At 45.5% G+C, this 17,675-nt stretch overlaps 1 protein-coding gene across 1 annotated transcript in view; it reads right to left on the bottom strand.

Annotated features, from left to right (window-relative positions):
- LOC133354322 (anthrax toxin receptor 1-like) overlaps nt 1-17,675 on the bottom strand; it is a 93,075-nt gene that overhangs the window by 5,542 nt on the left and 69,858 nt on the right. The window contains exons 15-17 of the mRNA XM_061571065.1: nt 16,708-16,803; nt 16,007-16,171; nt 13,667-13,747 (exon numbers count right to left, since the gene is read on the bottom strand). Of these exons, the coding sequence (XP_061427049.1) occupies nt 13,667-13,747; nt 16,007-16,171; nt 16,708-16,803 (342 nt within the window). The remainder of the gene's footprint in view (nt 1-13,666; nt 13,748-16,006; nt 16,172-16,707; nt 16,804-17,675) is intronic.

Consider the following 17,675-nt stretch of genomic DNA (forward strand, 5'->3'; position numbering starts at 1 on the left):
CAATAATCACGATTCTTGTTTCATTGCACAATATTAATCATTAATTGGCAATAACGAAAAGAGGTATTTTAAAAGTACGAGAAAGCACAGCGGTGACTTTCAGTTTGAATTAATTTCACAATTCACTTACAACTCAATAATTCAAATAATTGTATGTGTGTGTGTGGATAAACGTTTATTAAAACAAATTAATATCTACATTCAAAATAAAATGTATTTCACTGGGAAACTATGAAGCCTAATTTCATACAACTATGCAACATTCCTCGCAATTATTCTTGAAAATGACTGCAATGTAAATATAAAAGGTTGAACATTTCCATCCAACGTTATTAAATCACTCTTAAGAGCACTTGGCACAAGAAAGGGACCAGGCTCCCTGGCAGAAGCTGTGCTGGCTCAGATAAACATAAAATTCCCTTTTTTTAAATTAAAATAAACCTTCGACTGCCATGCAGTGGAAAAGCCAGGTTTCTAAGGCTTTGGTTCCAAGGCTCACGATGCTGACCCATAGCCATACCTAAGACGAAATCCCTCTGAAGTTAAGGTGTGGTGCCATTTCACATGCGATGTCTTGAAATGCTATTGAATGTAGACACTAAAAAATATAATTTTCACAGTCAAATTAAGTCAACCGACTTCTGGATGAAAGCATCCCACAGCTTCGTCGGTCACGGAGGTTGCTTGACAATACTTCACAAAGCTGGTCACAGTGTGAGTTGGTAAAGGAGGGCCCACAACCGGTTCAAATATTGCTTGCCACTGATACAAGCCGTGGCCGGGAATCAAAGTCAGCAACTTGGTATGGGAGTGCAGATTGCTTAGCATAGCTCCATTCCGTTTAATCACTATAAAAACTGTTTTACCTGTGCCACACCACGGGGAAGCAAGAGTACCGTCGAGGATACAATGAATGTAAAAAGAAAAAGGAATGGGAAAGGGATGCCAGGACGGAAGTCCCCAAGACGGACAAAGAGGGTAAGGTTTCAAGTTGAGCAGGAGGGGAGGGGAGGGGAGGTGGAGGGGAGGGGCGCTGGACAGGTGAGGAGAGGGAGCAGGAATGATCGGCCAAATATGTTGGGGATGAGATTAGAGGGGAGGGGCAGAAAGGGAGAGAGAAGCAAGGAGCGAGCAGACGTCAAATGCACGGAGGAGCAGCGTCTGTTTCTACAGGGGGTGGGGCAAGGGGAGGGGGGATTCAGAGTGGGGGTGGCCACACAGAAGTGACGTCCTTCAAGGGAGGCTTGTGCCAATTAACATCGAGTAATACGGCAAATGTTATTATAAATATAGTGTGAAGTTATAATGATGATGGTGCTATTTGTTTACCCAGGAAAGCCATAGAGTATGAAACCTCTATGAAAAAGGGTCCTGCATTGCGGTGTTTTTACCAATTCCATTTTTGATGGATAAGCATGTGGGAGGACCATGCAGCATGGCTAGAAAGCTAACAGTTGACTCAAATAATACTGTCGAGTCAATGCTTCAGAAACACCCACTAAGATAGGATTTTAAAATGCATGTTTTGTTTATGTAACTTCATAATGGTTATCATATCTAGGGAAATGTGGCAAATATAAGATCTCGGAAAATTCTTAAGAATTTAGGTTTGGCTCCATTATGGAGTAAAAATCACTTCCGTTACTGTATCACGCACACATGTACTCGTACCACAATTTAACGTAATCAGCGGTCCCTGGGGCATGAAAAGTAAACAAGAGATTCAGCCTGAGGGCTGCAATGGCCATAGAAGGCTTTGGCGACAACAACAAAAAACTTTCGAAGTTTGAGTGTGGGAATTGGTTTCAATTACCCCGCTAGGTTGCGCATAGTAGTGCCATTGGACCGCATGTGTGGCCATCCTCCATCCCTCCGTGACGGTAAATACTTGGAAGAGAAAAAAAATACTAAAAACTGTAAACCCAGTGAAGCGTATTAAATCTCCATACGGTATTTTTTAAGGGTCAAAGCCAGATTTCCAATTACTTGGTTTAGAAATGAGCGAGATGCTGCCTATTGGTAAAGGTGGATCCCAGGAATATTTTTGTCATGCCACTGCTCCAGAGAACTCCCTCTAGAGCGGTGGTGCTCTGAGAGTGTGCGGACCAGGTTACCACCGTCCAGCGGTCCGCAACGGTTCCTCCACGTGGTTTCGCGGTGGCTGCGATGCAAACGCAGGTTTCTCCAGACAATAATGACAACGTATGATTATACCTTTTGTTTTGGACATTCATTCATATTTTACTTCTATTGATTTTTTTTTATTAAGTTAGGTAAACTACCCGGATTAAATCCCCCTAACTCTAAGATCTGAATGCCACCCCCTGAGAAAAAGTCTTAAGAGCAGCATTTCTATGTTCCGGTAATATGAATTATTTTACATTACTGCCATTTAGAGATAAGAAAATGCGTTCTGTTACCAGGAGTGGTGGGAGTTTGGTTGGTCTGCGGAAATGTTTGCATCGGCCGAGTGATCCGCGGGCCCAAGAAAGTTTGGGAAACGCTGCACCTCGAGGGCCAATATGCCGACTCTCCCATGCTGCTTGGACGTCTTGGAAGAGGTGGGCGTACCCACACTTTGCCCCAACACACGCGGCCTACCGAGCGACCGACTGTGGTGAAGCCGTTAATACTGTTCGGTGGACAGCGGTGGAGGGGTTGAAAAGAAACGTGTGACCACAGAGCTGTTGAGTGGGGTAACGTGGACATCCATAATAAACACCTCATTTGCACCTGCTGGCTTTGACATTCCTCCTCTTCGAAGACACTGGCACAACCATCAACCGCATCAGAACATCAACAACAGGCCGATGCACACATCTCCTTCAGAAATAGATCATTAAAGACAAGCCACAGTGTAGTTGTGGGTCATGCAACCCAAACTATGGACTATCCGGTAAACCACTGTAGCCTGCACTCATTCCATCGAGAAATAGCAAAACTATCTCTCCTGAAGTAATCTACTAGCTAGCAAACCTCGACTGGCATTTGGTCTTGGTTCTTTCGGTAAAGTCACGTAGACTTTACCGAAATAACCAAGAATATGAATCCATGCAGTCACGAAAGCTTTAAATTGAAATGGCATTTGGCTCCTGAACACATTGAACAGTGGAGTGAGAACAAGGACTATCATGGACCTGCATACACGGTCTCCCAAATAAAGTAACTAAGCCACTAGGTTTGAACGGCCAGATATAAATGCAGCACATGGATGCTAAACCAATTTCCTTGCAGGGTTCCTGCGAGTATCCCAAAGGGCATCATTTGCCAAGACGGGCGAGTACATTCCTGGTCACTCCTCCAAGGGGACTCTCAGGTTACAGTACATGTAATGACATCCTGAAGTTTGCTCAACCTTGTTTTGCTCCAAATCTGTCACGTGCAGGCGAGATCATCATTTGGTGCAGTGTGGCTGCTTGAGACGGATTTGCAACAAATGCTTTCACTCTGCTGCTGTGTAGAACAGAGTCAATTCAATTGATCTCAGAGGTAGGTCTGCGATATCCGCTTCAGTGGGCCATTCTCCAACCGAAAAGGAATGCACTGCTCAGTGAGACAACCTCATCGATACCGTCTCGTGACAGGACACCACTAACAAAATTGGGAAAAATTGAGGAACAATGAAAAACTAAAACATAAAATATACAAGTGTGTTCTACAATTTGGTGATGCTGCTACGTTGGCAATGGTGCTCAAACAAAAAAACTCTACACATTCGTCAATAGTGCGTGTCCAATGAAGAAGGGAAATTACATAGATTTTATAAATGCATGTGTGTTCTTTTAAGGCAGTGCGATTGACAAATGTTGATTTATTTTCTTTTCACTATCAAGTGAGCAAGTGCAGTGGTTGTGCAGAGATATTGGTCGAAATTCCACATTTATATAGGACATTATTAACACCGTGCATGCTATGTTGTGTAGAGTGTTTGTGAACTGATTGTAATTTAAACGCACGTTAAATTACGAATGCATTACAATTAGTCGCAGTTTAATTGCCTTACCCTTGCTGAGCATGTTAAAGTGGCAATATGCACAAAAGCATTTTAGAATATCCATTAAGATGTCAAATTGTATTTTACACTCAACGGTATAGTACCAAAGAATGTTATAAAGCCAAAACTGTTTAAATGTTGACTTTATTTTGGCACAATATATCCACTAGGTGGCAGACAGCCTTAGTTAAGGCCTCGTAAAGCATGTTATAATGGGTGTAAAAAAAATACGATACAAATATATGTTGAATATTTCTCACTAAAAGCCATAACTAAAGAATAATAATCACATTTTACACCAAAAAACATGGAGTAATAAGAGACACGCATTAAGGTTTTATGGACATTTCAAAATTAAATCACATCTCGCGCATGGTTTTCTGGAAAACAAGGTGTGTCCCCGTCATTATATTTATAAAAGCGAAACATTAGCCCACCAGACATACCTGTCTAAAATCCCGAAACAATTCAAGCTTAATGTGACCACAAGTCAGACTTAAGGTTTCCCATACACCCGTGTTATGTCGTAAGTCTCAATTCACTTCTGCACTGCTCTGGGCAAAAACCTCTAAAGTTCAACTCGGTTTACTTGCGTGGAATCTGGGCGGTTGTGTGGGTTAGGCTAGGGGGGGTTTGCTGGTCCTTAATGGAAGAGTAGGAGAAGGAGGGTGGGGGAGTTTGTGTCATTTCTTCCCTTTCCAAGAAGTGATGGAAGCCCGAGGCTGGGTGGCTACAGTCACCTCGCTGCATAACAAGCATCTGTATTCCACAAAACCACATAATAACGGCTGATAGAGCTGTTCGCCTCATTCTCACACAACGGCTTCTCATGCAGCTTTAATTCTCACTTAAGGTTCTCGGCAATGGAAAATGTTCAGTCCAGTGGCTGGTCTCTTGTTGGGATTAACTTGCTAAGTCAGCCACTACCGCATGAAGTATTGTTTCTTTCCGATCTCAACAGGCCTGGTTTCAAATACTGTATATTCCTTTAATCTGTTAGGGGTGAGGCGGTAGTGCAGTTTTCACACACTGAGCGACGAGCCCAATGACCCGAGTTTGATTCTCGGCCACAGCCAACATCAGCGGCAAGTGATATCTTAATCAAGCCGCACTGAACAGCATGGTGAAGTATCGTCAAAACAACCATCATGACTGACACAACATAGAGAGGATTTAATGCAGCAGTAGGTTGACATAGGGCTCCAAATTATTATTACTGCTCGCTATAAACACTCATTAATAAGATTAAGACTCGTTTTTTAGGAGGGTCCCGATTGGGATGTTTGGACGATTCCTATTTACATGTCACTGGAAAACGACAGAGCATATTAAATTGGGTTTTAAAAACGTAATTTCACTAACATTCTAGTCAAGGGAAATCATAAATATCGGTTTGACGGTCATGTGACAATCTAAGTGCAGAGGGCTACGAGGCATTATGCTTCCTTATCTTGTAATAAAAAAAAATAGCCACTTGTGGGATTTTTTCTGGGCCAAATCCTGTGAGTTATCACTTCTGGAAGCGCTCTCTCTCTCTCTGACGCACGGGGGGGGGAAGGGGGGGGGATATGCCGTTCTGCGAGATTTCCAAACGAATTCCTCATCTCGTGATACGAGGCCGACAGCAAACGCGTAATACGTTGGTGGAAACAGAAATGAAACATTTCAAGAGTGCAGAGCTCCAACCATGTTTTATACCCCGGTGAGTCTGAACCCCTCGGCCTAACTACCACGGGGTGGGCAAGATCACAGAACTTCTCGAAATAGTCTGCCAGCCTCCTGGCTCCCCCACCATCACCACCCCCACCCCTCCCACCCGTAGCAATTTTTTTAGACTTCCATTGCAGTAAACCCATACGGACATGTGTTTGAGATTTAGCCACACTGACACGTGGAAACGTTCGACGATAGAATATTTTTTGGTTATCCCATGCCATGTGTCCCGCAGTTTGACTAAACCACCAACACACATCCTCCTGCACGGAGCCACCACCGCCTTTCGAGACGAGCGGCAACAACGGCGCTGACTGTGCGGATCTTTGCGGAGTTTCGGCACGAGATCTAATCACTCGTGGATTTGGGGAAATAAGTTTGGATGTCAAGGGACAATTATATCACCGATGATGTCTCGATTGCACTGTGATGGGAGTACTGTAATGTCGCCATTGGATGATGAGAAGACTATTACTGGAACTTGTCCTTCGTGTCTGAAAACGAGCTCAGAAAATGGGAACACAGAATTACTTCTGAAGTTGACTCAATAGTTTAACACCAAATGACGACCTTTCTTTCTCTAAAGGGAACAGTTCACCAAATGACAATAATCCAATATATTTTACATGTGTACATGTACAGCCCATTTTGTCAATCTACTGCTAGATGAGGGTCTCCCTAAGTCATGAAGGCTGTGGCGGGGGATTACTTTATTATATGCCATCATTCCGGTCAGTGTGGATTGAAGCCAGAAAGCATAGTTGCGGGAGCATATCAGTACGGTACAACAATGTCTTTTTTCTGCACTGCCATCTCCTGCCCACCACATCGCCGCAAAATATTTCATGAGATGTATTTACTTAGCATGGCCTCGCCGAGTCAACATTCCTTGTCACAAAGATCCTGCAGCATTGGAACGTTTGAACAATTTGAGTTTTTTTCCACGTGGAAAGAAACGGGGGAAAAAAAACCCTACATCTACAACGAAGTTAAGATTCAACTATCTACAGCCAGCTCGGCAACCTACTTCATATATTTCCCTTTCCACGGGCCATCTCACAGCCCCTGTATGATGGGGGTCTCACACACAACGACATCTGCACAGCAACACACCAACCTCAAAAATCATCCATATCTCGGGTGTGTGCCACAAATTTCAGACACACAAAGCGACTGGACAGATACATTGTGTTAATGTAGCGTCATTACCAGTCCACAACGACAATTAAAACTACAATTACAAACAGTAATGTACATTTCCAATTACAATGCAACCACATTCCATTATAAATTTGCAGTTGTTATAATTTGTAATAATTGACCTCTGGTCCGGCCATTTACTTTGAGAGGTCAGCAAACAACGTGCATCAACAGCAGCAGAGAGGGTTTGGCCTTAATTGCTCATGGTTTTGGGAGCCGTCACTTGTCACATGGGATAGGCATTAATCCCACTGCTGGACACATCTCAGGCGGCATGTCACGAGCGGTTGGGGAATTCACGTGCGAACCCTCTGACAGCCTCCACCATCGTCCCAGCCTTGGCGCTCATCCGAGCCAAATGCGGGAATCATGGTAATGGGAAAGCCCGAAAATAACCTCAGGGTGGCAAGAAGGGCTGGTGCGGGGAGAGAAGGGGGAGGAGGTGCGTGGGGGGGGGGAGCGGGATATGATGGGAAGGGTGGAGAGTCCACATGCTGTAAAATTGCATCGCACAGCACGCTCCGTCTGGCCTGCTTGTTATTAAGATTTAAGTCGGCAACAATGTGGCTTCCATACATCCATGCTCCGACCAGACAAACAATATATGATAATGGGGGGGTGGGGGGGGGGAGTAAAGTGGCTGGGTGGGTTAAGGAGTGGACACCGCTCAAAGCATGGGTTTCAATCTGGATTTCAGCCACCTGCAATTATTTTGAAATCATGTACACTGACCACAGGCCCAAAGGCTCAAAAGAACCCAAAATACCAGTGATTAACAACAGCACTCTTAAAAGGTTTAATAGAAATGCATTAATGCCTTTATTGAATCGAGCGAGGTAATAAAGAATATAGTGTACAAATATGATGGCAGGGAATTCCAAAGTCGCAGTTGCTAGGAAAGAAATCAGACTTGAACCGTGGTATGGATGAGACGAGGCAGTCAGTGAGGTAGACCGAATCCTCAACATGGGTGGAGGAAGCAAGTTCATGGTAACAGAGTCTGTGGTAGTAGCGATAGAGGAGCGGTAAGGAGGCGACCGACTTCCAGCGAGTGAGTGACTGGGTCGAATCAGTGAGGTGGGCACTGGTTGCTCCATCCCAGATATTAAACTGGTTTCTCAAGTTCATCGAGGCGATCATCTCTGTGTGGTCACCGATGACTACACAATAAACCAATCGTATCAAATTAATTTTTTGTACTGAAATGTATAACGTTCCAGCTCCAAGAATTAAAACCATTCAGTTTGCCATGCGATAATCTTTGTGGTAAGTAAGCGGTGCAAAGCGTGGCGTTAAATTAGAGTACAGCAGTTAGAAAAGTGACTTTCCTCGGACGAAGTGATCTGCTGCTCGCTGCAAATAATTCCAAATGGAAATGCCTGCGTCTCGTAGCACGCCGCCTTTAGCGCGCAATTCAAATATAAATAAAGATAACAAAAACAATGTAATTTGGCTGCTTTAATCAGACTTCCTGGGAGTCATTCCCGGAGAGCATGCTGAACCCTGATAAGCAACGAAGCTCAGTTTGAACCAACTTTACTCACAGGACCCTACGCATGGATCAGCTGCACTGTGGAGCCGCTGTGTGGAACGCACTGCATGGTTTTCCCGAATAGCCTTAATAGACTGTTGGGGCAAGTGCTGTTTACGAGCATCGATGAAGGCCGGAATGGCAAATGATGGGGTGGGTGGCCAGTACCACACCCAAGCAGCCTTCGTCTCCCAAGTGGGCGATGTTTACACACCTTACCAGATACTTCTTTAGAGGCTGAGTCGACGCAGGTGAGGCAGAGGACCGATTCTGATAAGCGTCACTGGTATCGGCCTAAGCTGGAATCGAACTCGGGTCACCGGATTCGTAGCGCAACACGCTAGCCGCTAAACTACGGCTGGCTGATATTAATGCACACACACACACGCATGCAGCTTCACTGCACAAGGCTGGCAACTTACATGGTTTTTATAAAGGGGGCAGTCTTGTTCACTTTACTCCTCTTAACAACGCTGTGCGAAACTGACAAGGCACGCACCAGATTGTCGTCCGGAATTCAAGAGAAACACATTTGCCTCAATTAACTTAAAATAAATTTCGATTTAAAGCTTTCGTGACTGCAGGGATTCATCTTCTTGGTTCTTTCGGTAAAGTCACGTAGAAGGGAAGTAATAAAATAATAAAAATAAAACATAATAAAACAATTTCACACCATACGTAGACAACTTCGCTAAATCAGATAGATTTACCCTGACCGTAGAGTGGTATAACGTCACATGAATGAGGGGGTTGTTATATTATGTTTTATTTTTATTATTTTATTACTTCCTTTCTACGTGACTTTACCGAAAGAACCAAGAAGATAACTTAAAATAAGCACCACATTTTCATAGCAGCTTCCCAGCACGCATTAAGCCAACGTTGGTCCAGCGGTCTCAACCACATGCCAGCACTGGCCCAGCATTGGGCACGTCTACTGGGGTAGATGGCCACTTGCGTTTTACAATTCCAAATACATAAAAAACCTTGGATGGCGAGCATAATTCGTTCCGGAAACGTGTTTGTAATCCAAAGCACTCGTACATCAGTTGTGATCACGTGACGCTCGGCAAACCATATACAAGTACTACTCGTATTGCAAGACCTCGCTCGTTTATCAAATTTGTATTTATATAAAAAATGTGCTCGTCTTGCACTCGCAGACCAAGTTACTAGCAATCCAAGGTTGTACTGTATTTACATTGCTTCGTGCTCATAGGCACAGTAATTTTTTTTATTATATTTATATCAGAAAAATATATTTAATCTATTGTCCTCGAACGCAGCCTACCTTTGCAATACACAGTGCTGCACTGCAAAATATGTTTTTGGATATATTACCAGGTTCTCCATATATTATAGAAATAAATAATGTGCCATTGGTGGCTATGCTTGTGAACCACTGCCAATGCTGTGGCTATTTATTTTTGTATGAAAATACGGAGCATCTGGTTGTTATTTGTCTAAGTATTTATAAAGACTAAAACCATAATTTTACACGATTTACAGGAGGAAAGTAATGCAATTGCATTAGACGAATGTATCTATCTGATAATACAGGTATTGCCAAAATTCACTTAAGTGTATATGACAAAACAACGCAATGTTTGTTGATATTTGATTTACAATTGCATTAATTACCGACATCAATCTTGGGGTAACATAACTATTTACGTATACACCGACCATACGTACATTCCTAGACGTACGTATGTACACAACATACAGTACACGGACGTTGACTTTAGCTGCTCGCTAACACACCTGTCTATGTATGCATGTAGAACTTCTTTCACACCATACGTAGACAACTTCGCTAAATCAGATAGATTTACCCTGACCGTAGAGTGGTATAACGTCACATGAATGAGGGGGTCAAACTGCAATGGGGGTGGCCGCCCCCCACACGCAAACGAAGCTGCCCCCTTCCTACGTGACTTTACCGAAAAAATCAAAGAGTTTGGAGCTGCCCCCGCTCGCCCTCCACACGAAAACGAAGCTGCCCCCGCTGCTCTCGAGCCGACGAGCAGCCGGTGCTCTGAGCTCTGGCCAACGTCACCACGTCTCGCCAGGGAGCGGAGCCGAGCGTCGGGTCGGGAGGGAGGGGGTGGGGGGGGGAGTCCAGGCGACGTAAATTTGCGCCGAAATGTTTTCGCCCGACGGAGCCCCCAAAAAGGTCTGCCCCGTCAAGATGCCACCTTCGGAAAGGGCCGCCCCTTCAAGCAGTCCTATCCGATTAGGGGGGCGCCGGGGAGAGAGGGGACACGTGATGCGCACGTCCACCCGTGTTTGCGTTCGGCAGACGGAGCGGCTGGCGAAAGAATGGCGCGGGCAACACCGCGAGGCATGAACCTGTCACGGCGCACCACTCTGCAACCCGCTAACTAGTTTGCATTTTCATTTTTTTATTATTATTGTTGTTTCTGTCGTGAATGCGTCGCTTGCGGGCACACGAGCGTTTCGTGAGCAGCAAAAGATACGACGGTGAGCAAATGTTTCGTCGGATCACGCAAATGTGTATCCGAATAATTGTACAATTGAAGGAATCAAAAATCCCACAGGGCTCCGAGAGATTCTGGTGAGTGTCCCATGCTCCGGCCGGATACCGTGATTGTTATTGTACCCAAAGGCTGTGCGAATGTGAGATGTATGGTTCGTTTCAAGATGTTGCTGTCGTAATAAATGCAATAAAATAACTGCGGCGCCATCGCAAAATGTATATCACCGACAAAGAAACTAACAATAAAATAATGCAAAAATCTAGTTACTATACCTCATACAATATATATTTCATAAATTATATAGATAATACCTTATTATAATGTTAATTTAAACACCAAATATGAAACAATCGAAAGCTTGATGGAGTATTTCCTTTCCGTTGTAAATAATTCTACTTAATACTGATAACGTGTGCATTATGTGTAAAATCATGCAAATCAATTCAATTTAGCTTAACAGCAATAACAATTAAGACAACTCTGAATGAAGGACAACTTCCCTCACACGGTGTCGGTCATGGGGGTGTTTCACCGTACTTCACCACACTGGTCAGTGCAGGTTGGTGAAGGGGAGGGGTTCAGAAATCACTTGCCAATGATGTCAGCTATGGCCGGGAATCAAACTCAGGCCTAATTGGTATTAGCACAGTGTACTAACCATCCATTATATAGGTTTTATTGGGTTAGATATTGACGCGATTTTACCCAATTTTTTTTTCCATTATGGACGATATTGGTCGCGAAAGCCTACGTGTTAAAGCATACTAACCACTTTACCACCTCTCCACCCCAATGTACAAACACAAGAAAGATTTAAACATTGTCCATGAACCCATATGGCTGAAGTTCGATTAAACCATAACGAATTAAAGAATTTGAGACGTAAAAGTTCAGCTTTTAAAGAAATATCATAAAAACATAAGACCCTTCTCAGTGCCTTTAAAAATGGCCATATTGCAGAACAGCCAACCATTTAAATGCAACACAGCCATTTGCAGACACATGGCCAGAATTCCACTCTCTGGGTTCTCCCCCCCCCCTTCTCGCTGCAGCTCCATTGAACACACAGGATGTCAGGAAATGAGAAACACCAGGAAAGAACAAACTGCCGTGGCTTTCCTAGAAAACCCCTGTACACACCAACAACCGAGCCTTTCACATGCTCACCTGACCTGCCATTGCCGCTGAAATGCTTAACGACAACACGTCGTACTCAGATTGTAACGTCGTACTCAGATTGTAAATGTTGTGGCTTGCCTCTCCAACACACCAGTCTGCTGTACTAGTATACTACACTATACACTACACTATACCACTACACTACTATACACTACACTATACACTACACTATACACTAGTGCTGTACTAGTGACGAAATGGAATGTTCTGTTGACTTGACAACCCTTACTAGTTGGCTGTGTTGAGTGGTGGCGGGTTTTAACGACACATTTATAAATTTACGTGATCTAACCCAAAAAAACCTCTATTATTGACTATACATATTGTTTGCCATCTCAGAAATATCATAATAAAAAAACATGTTTACAGCCCTTTTGTTGTTCTTAATCCACTGCTGCGTGAAGGTCTCCTGAAGCCACGTCAGTTGTGAGGGTTCTTTGACCATACTTCACCACGCTGGTCGGTGTGGGTTGGTGAACGGTGGTGGGAGGGGGCAGAGGGAGGGATCGAACTGAGGTCGCCAGGTTTGTAGTGCAGTGCGCAGAACTCTATAACAGTGCTCCCCCGTGCCTCATTGATCAAATGCAAAAAATAACAATTTGTGCTGCAAAATAAATATTTTTTTTAGATATTTTCAGTGTCAAGCATTTTGAAATAGTTTCCTTCAGAGTGAGATTAGAAGGGACGAGAGTGATTTGCTAAAGCCAGAGCTGGAATGAAGCATCTTTGCGTTGATTCATATCGATCACGATACACGCATAGAATAATGTGTAAGAATATTTTTTTGGTGCAATTGAGAAATGTCCAACGAATACCAGAAATCCTGAAAAATAGTTGAAAAACAACCTCTCCATGAATTGGACCGGTTAATTTTATATGAAGGCTTTCACAACCGATATTTTAATTGGTTTATTTGGGGTTAGATCGTGGTGTGGGGAAAATGTATTTCTTTTTTACAAAAACCCTCCACCACCCGATGACAGAGCCAATCAAAGCAACTTGTCACGTGAGCAAATATTCCCAGCTCCCACCAGAGCCGAGCTTTTGTTAAACACCCGATGATGCTGGTCCTAATCTCCAGCGAAAGGTCATACATTTTTCTCGCTTTGCAAACATTCGCTACGGTTTTGCTCATAAACCAAGTCATACTCTTTGGTTCTTTCGGTAAAGTCACGTAGCTAGAAATAAAATCAAATAAAACAAATCACGACGTTTCGGGCGCAACACAAGCGTCCGTCATCAGGTGGGACCACCACAATAAGAAACAATTGCTGAAGTGGGCGAGTCAATCGACACATTTGCCCACGACGTGACAACTTGATTCGATTGGCCTGTCAGGTGGTGGCGAGGTTAGTTATCGTTAATATTTTACACAATACCTACACGACGATCCGAGCCAAAAGAACCCCCAATAACGAATCACGAATCGGGCCCCGTCGGAACGTTCGACGACTCGCCGTTCACATGCGGGTCTCCCCTGTGCGACAAATGCGATCGCAAAGCTCACAGCGGACTCTCGCAAGGGCGGTGTGAGAGCGCGAGGCGTACCTTGTCTCCCTGTTGCGGTCTCATGAGAGACACCCGATCGTAGCCGCGCCGTAAAAGCACCCAGATGGTATCGAGCTTCCCCTGGGAAACAAGAGGACGACAGCAAGAACACCACACCGCCGGCAGCAACTTCGTTAAACCAGCATCCAAACCCAACCGCGGCAGTGTATCTGGCCACATCTATACGAGCATCGTGTTGTGTTAAAAACAATACGTAGTTACGGTTTAGTCAATCAACGACTGTTTTTGTGTCGCTTGTTGTTCTAACGTTGTAACGTTTCAACGTTCTTACCCGCCCCTAGTGGACATCTGTGAAAAAAGAGCTTGATAGCGCATCGGATTCCTCCAGTATACATAAACACTCTGGATGAAGGTCCGCCCCGTGAAGTGCCAGTCATGAGTACCGTTTGACTATTTCACCGGCACCTCACTGTGCTGGCCAACGCAGGGTGGTGGAGAGAGGGTCCCAGGACTAGCTCGAATAATCATTCGCCACGGCCGTTCGCCGTCGTCGGGAATCAGAATCAGAATCTTTATTATTGCTGGAGAAATCCGATGAGCTATCGAAGCTCTTTTTCAGTAGGGGTGGGTAAAATCGTTACAACCACCAAACAATACAAAACAACAATCAGAGTGCAAAGTATAGGAAAGGAAAGTAAATCTCTTAACATTAATACATAATACTGGTAGGAACCTCCTGGTTACACCAGCCCACAGGGGATTATTGTGTCCGTCCGTCGTGCAGGGAGGGGCTGAGTGGGGAGGGGAGGGTGGGGAGGGGCTGGGTGGGGGGTGGGAGGGGAGGGGCTGGTCACCCCGTGGTGCCCTTATAAAACTCAACGTTTAACCTACTCACGCCGGCTTGTGCCCGCCCTCACAGTCGGGCATATTTGCGGAATACACCACGCTGCCGTTGACCCTGGCCATTCACCGAGCAACCCAACGTTCCTACCAGCTCCCTCCGCAGGAATGTGTTGTATCAAACTCAGGCTCACAGATTTTAAAAAGCAGACTACTCTGGCATTGGTCTGCCCCACGTGATAATAAAGTTGCATTATAATGACAACAATGTACATGTTTGCGTACCGCCCGTGCTTGCAAGTAGGCTCAACCTGTAATGAGTAACTGATGCGCTGAGTAAACAACGTCAGCACTACGGAGACAAAGGCTGCCGAGTGTTCCGTTGTCCACATTGCCCCCTCGTGCACGATGTCAGCCTTCATTAGATGCTCACGAATATCACTTGCGGCAAAAGTCTGTTAAAAGCTGCGATGGCGATCTTTGTCTTTGGTGTCTGCAGGTCGACTCGGCCTTAACTAAGTATGTGGTGTGGTGTGAAATGTAAACCTCGGCATTAGGGAGTCGTGTTTACCACAGTGACACGGGCCTTCACAGTTGCTCACTCACAACAATTGCCCCAACAATCTGATGAGAGGCTACACGGGGGGTTTTGTCTTGGTGTCTGTAGTGGGGAGTGGTAGCACCTGTGGTCCGTGCAGTGCCATGAACACAGCTACCAGAGTTGTATTCCCGGCCAGATTCCTACTCGTATATATATAAAACATTGGATATCCTCTCGGACATCGCAGCCTCCTCACAATGTGTGAAAATCAGTGGGTCTCTTCACCATCGGTCTTGACGCGTGCTTTACGCTAAAGGACATGTGTTATGTATTAAGGTGTTGAACTTCTATCACACCGTACGTAGCTAACCGTGCTAATCGGAGGTGTGGGGGAAGGACAACAAATTCAACACAAAAAGCAATTCTAAAGAAATAAGTTTACAATATAGATTAAAAAAAACGCTTGACAAAGAAGCAACGTCATAAGTCATCAGTGGGGTGGAGCCGTGAATAGCGTCAATGCGCTACGACCCCGGTAACCTGTGTTCCGTTTCTGTCCACGGCTGACATCAGTGTCGAGGGTGACAACTCAGCCAGGCACCATCTCCTCGACTCCCCGTCCCCGACTCGTACCGATCGAAAAGTCCTTCACCAAATGACCGGAGGTTGATTCCCAGGGCCATAGCTAACATCAGTGAGCGAGCAATATCTTGAAGGGGTTCGTGGGGTGGGGGGGGGGTGACCACCCCTGGCCCCTGAACCCTTTCAGCAGTGTGTAGACTATTCACAGTAGAGGGCACACTATTCAGATGGGGGAAGGGGGGGTGGGGGTGGCCACCCCCCCCCCATCACAACCCCCACACTGACGAAGCGTGGTGAAGTATAGTCAAAACAACCGCCACGACCCAGGCGGCGTTTGGCGAGGCGTACGTCCAGCGGCAAAGCGAGCACGCGTGCTTGCGAGCGGGTAGGCGAAGCGTCGCGTGAGCGTCCCCCACCTTGATGGGCGTGTACCACTTCCGTGGTGGCTGCCGTTGGTGCTTGGGTTTGCTGGGGCCCGTTCGGAGCGGCTCGAACTCCTCCTCAGGGAGCTTGATGACGGCGTTCTTGGGTTTCTCCAGCTTGGCGCCCTCCTCGGTGGAGCCCTTATCCCCCCAGCGCACCTACGCACGCACAGACGAGAGAGCGCGCCCCGTGTGACTGGTTCGCTTAGGTGCCGCTGTAGCCGGTGTGAGCTTACCTGTGATGAATCGCACGTATAATTTTGCACTCTGCTGCTACGTGCATAGCAGGCCACGCCCAGCAGTGACATTATTTTGTGCAACCGTATTGTGATCAGGCTCTACTCGAGAACTTAGTTTAATCACGGGCAGCTGGATTTGAACCCAATATATCTCAGAGATGCAGACTCAAGAGCTCACCCCGAAGTGGAAATTCCTTTGAAAAAAAGAGCAACACGATCGAGGGTGTCGTCAAACAGCTGTGAAGTAGGCCAAGAGTCAGCGCGAGGCCTCAGGGCGAGGCCTCAGCACGAGGCCTCAGGGCAGCGTTCTTCACTAATTTTCCAAGGGGAGGGGGCACTTTCACCGATAAGACATCGTCAGTGTGAGGGCCGTCAAACCACCTGCAAGGAGTGTTATCAGATTTGTGTATCGTCTGGGCCTTGCGATGAACAACAATGCCTCGGGGCTTCTGTCACCTCCATTCTCTTAATGCCTCCAACTCCACGGCCTCCGTAATAAGACGCGTCCACCGTTGGCCATTTCTTCTTGGGCATCTCATCATCTGACGAGTCCTGAGCACGCACACGTACGGGCATCGCCAACATGTGAATGACGGAAGACTGAACAATTTCTAACGAGTCAACGTAATATTTCTTAAGGACGCCAACGAGGTGTGCACGACGCTCAAATGTTAAGTCGCAAAACTGTCCGCTGTAAGGACTGAGGTGCTCTGTTCAGCCTTACAAATTGCTACGTGACGCCCATTGTTAATCTACTGCTGGATAAAGTCCTCTCCATGACATGTCAACCGTGAGGCTTGTTTGAACATGCTTCACTGTGGAGCGTGGGTTGGTGAAGGTGTGGGCGGGGAGAGGGGGGGGTTAGGATCACTTAAGATACCACTCGCCATCGATATTTGCTGCTGTTGGTAAGCCAACCCAGGTTGTCGGGGTTTAAAGCATAGCGCGCTAACCAGTGCACCACCACTCGACTCGCAGTGCTATTCGAACGCACCGATGTCACATCACACAATGCGGTAGTGATGGCGAGCAGCATGGCTGCCCAGCCACATTCATCTCTCCCATTAAATGTTCACATTAGCACGGATAATCAGTTCAGGCCGAGGTGACCTAAAGCAGGGCCAATTTAGGAAACGATATCAATGGCGACTTGTACGGAGCATCAAGGCCAGGAATGTAACTATGACTGTACGTGCCCCCGTTATTATTAACAGTTGGTCAATAGTTGTAATTGTTTCTAGATTTGAAGTTTTTGTGACTGCAAGGATCCATACTCTTTGGTTTTTTCGGTAAAGTCATGTAGGTAAAAAATATAAAATAAATTAAAATTAAAGCAAATAAATTAAATCACGACGTTTCGGAAGCAACACAAGCAACCGTCATCAGGTGTAGACTGCTCCAGCAAAATTACTGAGGCGTATTGT

Source organism: Lethenteron reissneri, chromosome 47 (genome assembly GCF_015708825.2).
Source record: "Lethenteron reissneri isolate LAM-NWPU_2019-01 chromosome 47, ASM1570882v1, whole genome shotgun sequence".
In the NCBI taxonomy this organism is placed as follows: Eukaryota; Metazoa; Chordata; class Hyperoartia; order Petromyzontiformes; family Petromyzontidae; genus Lethenteron; species Lethenteron reissneri.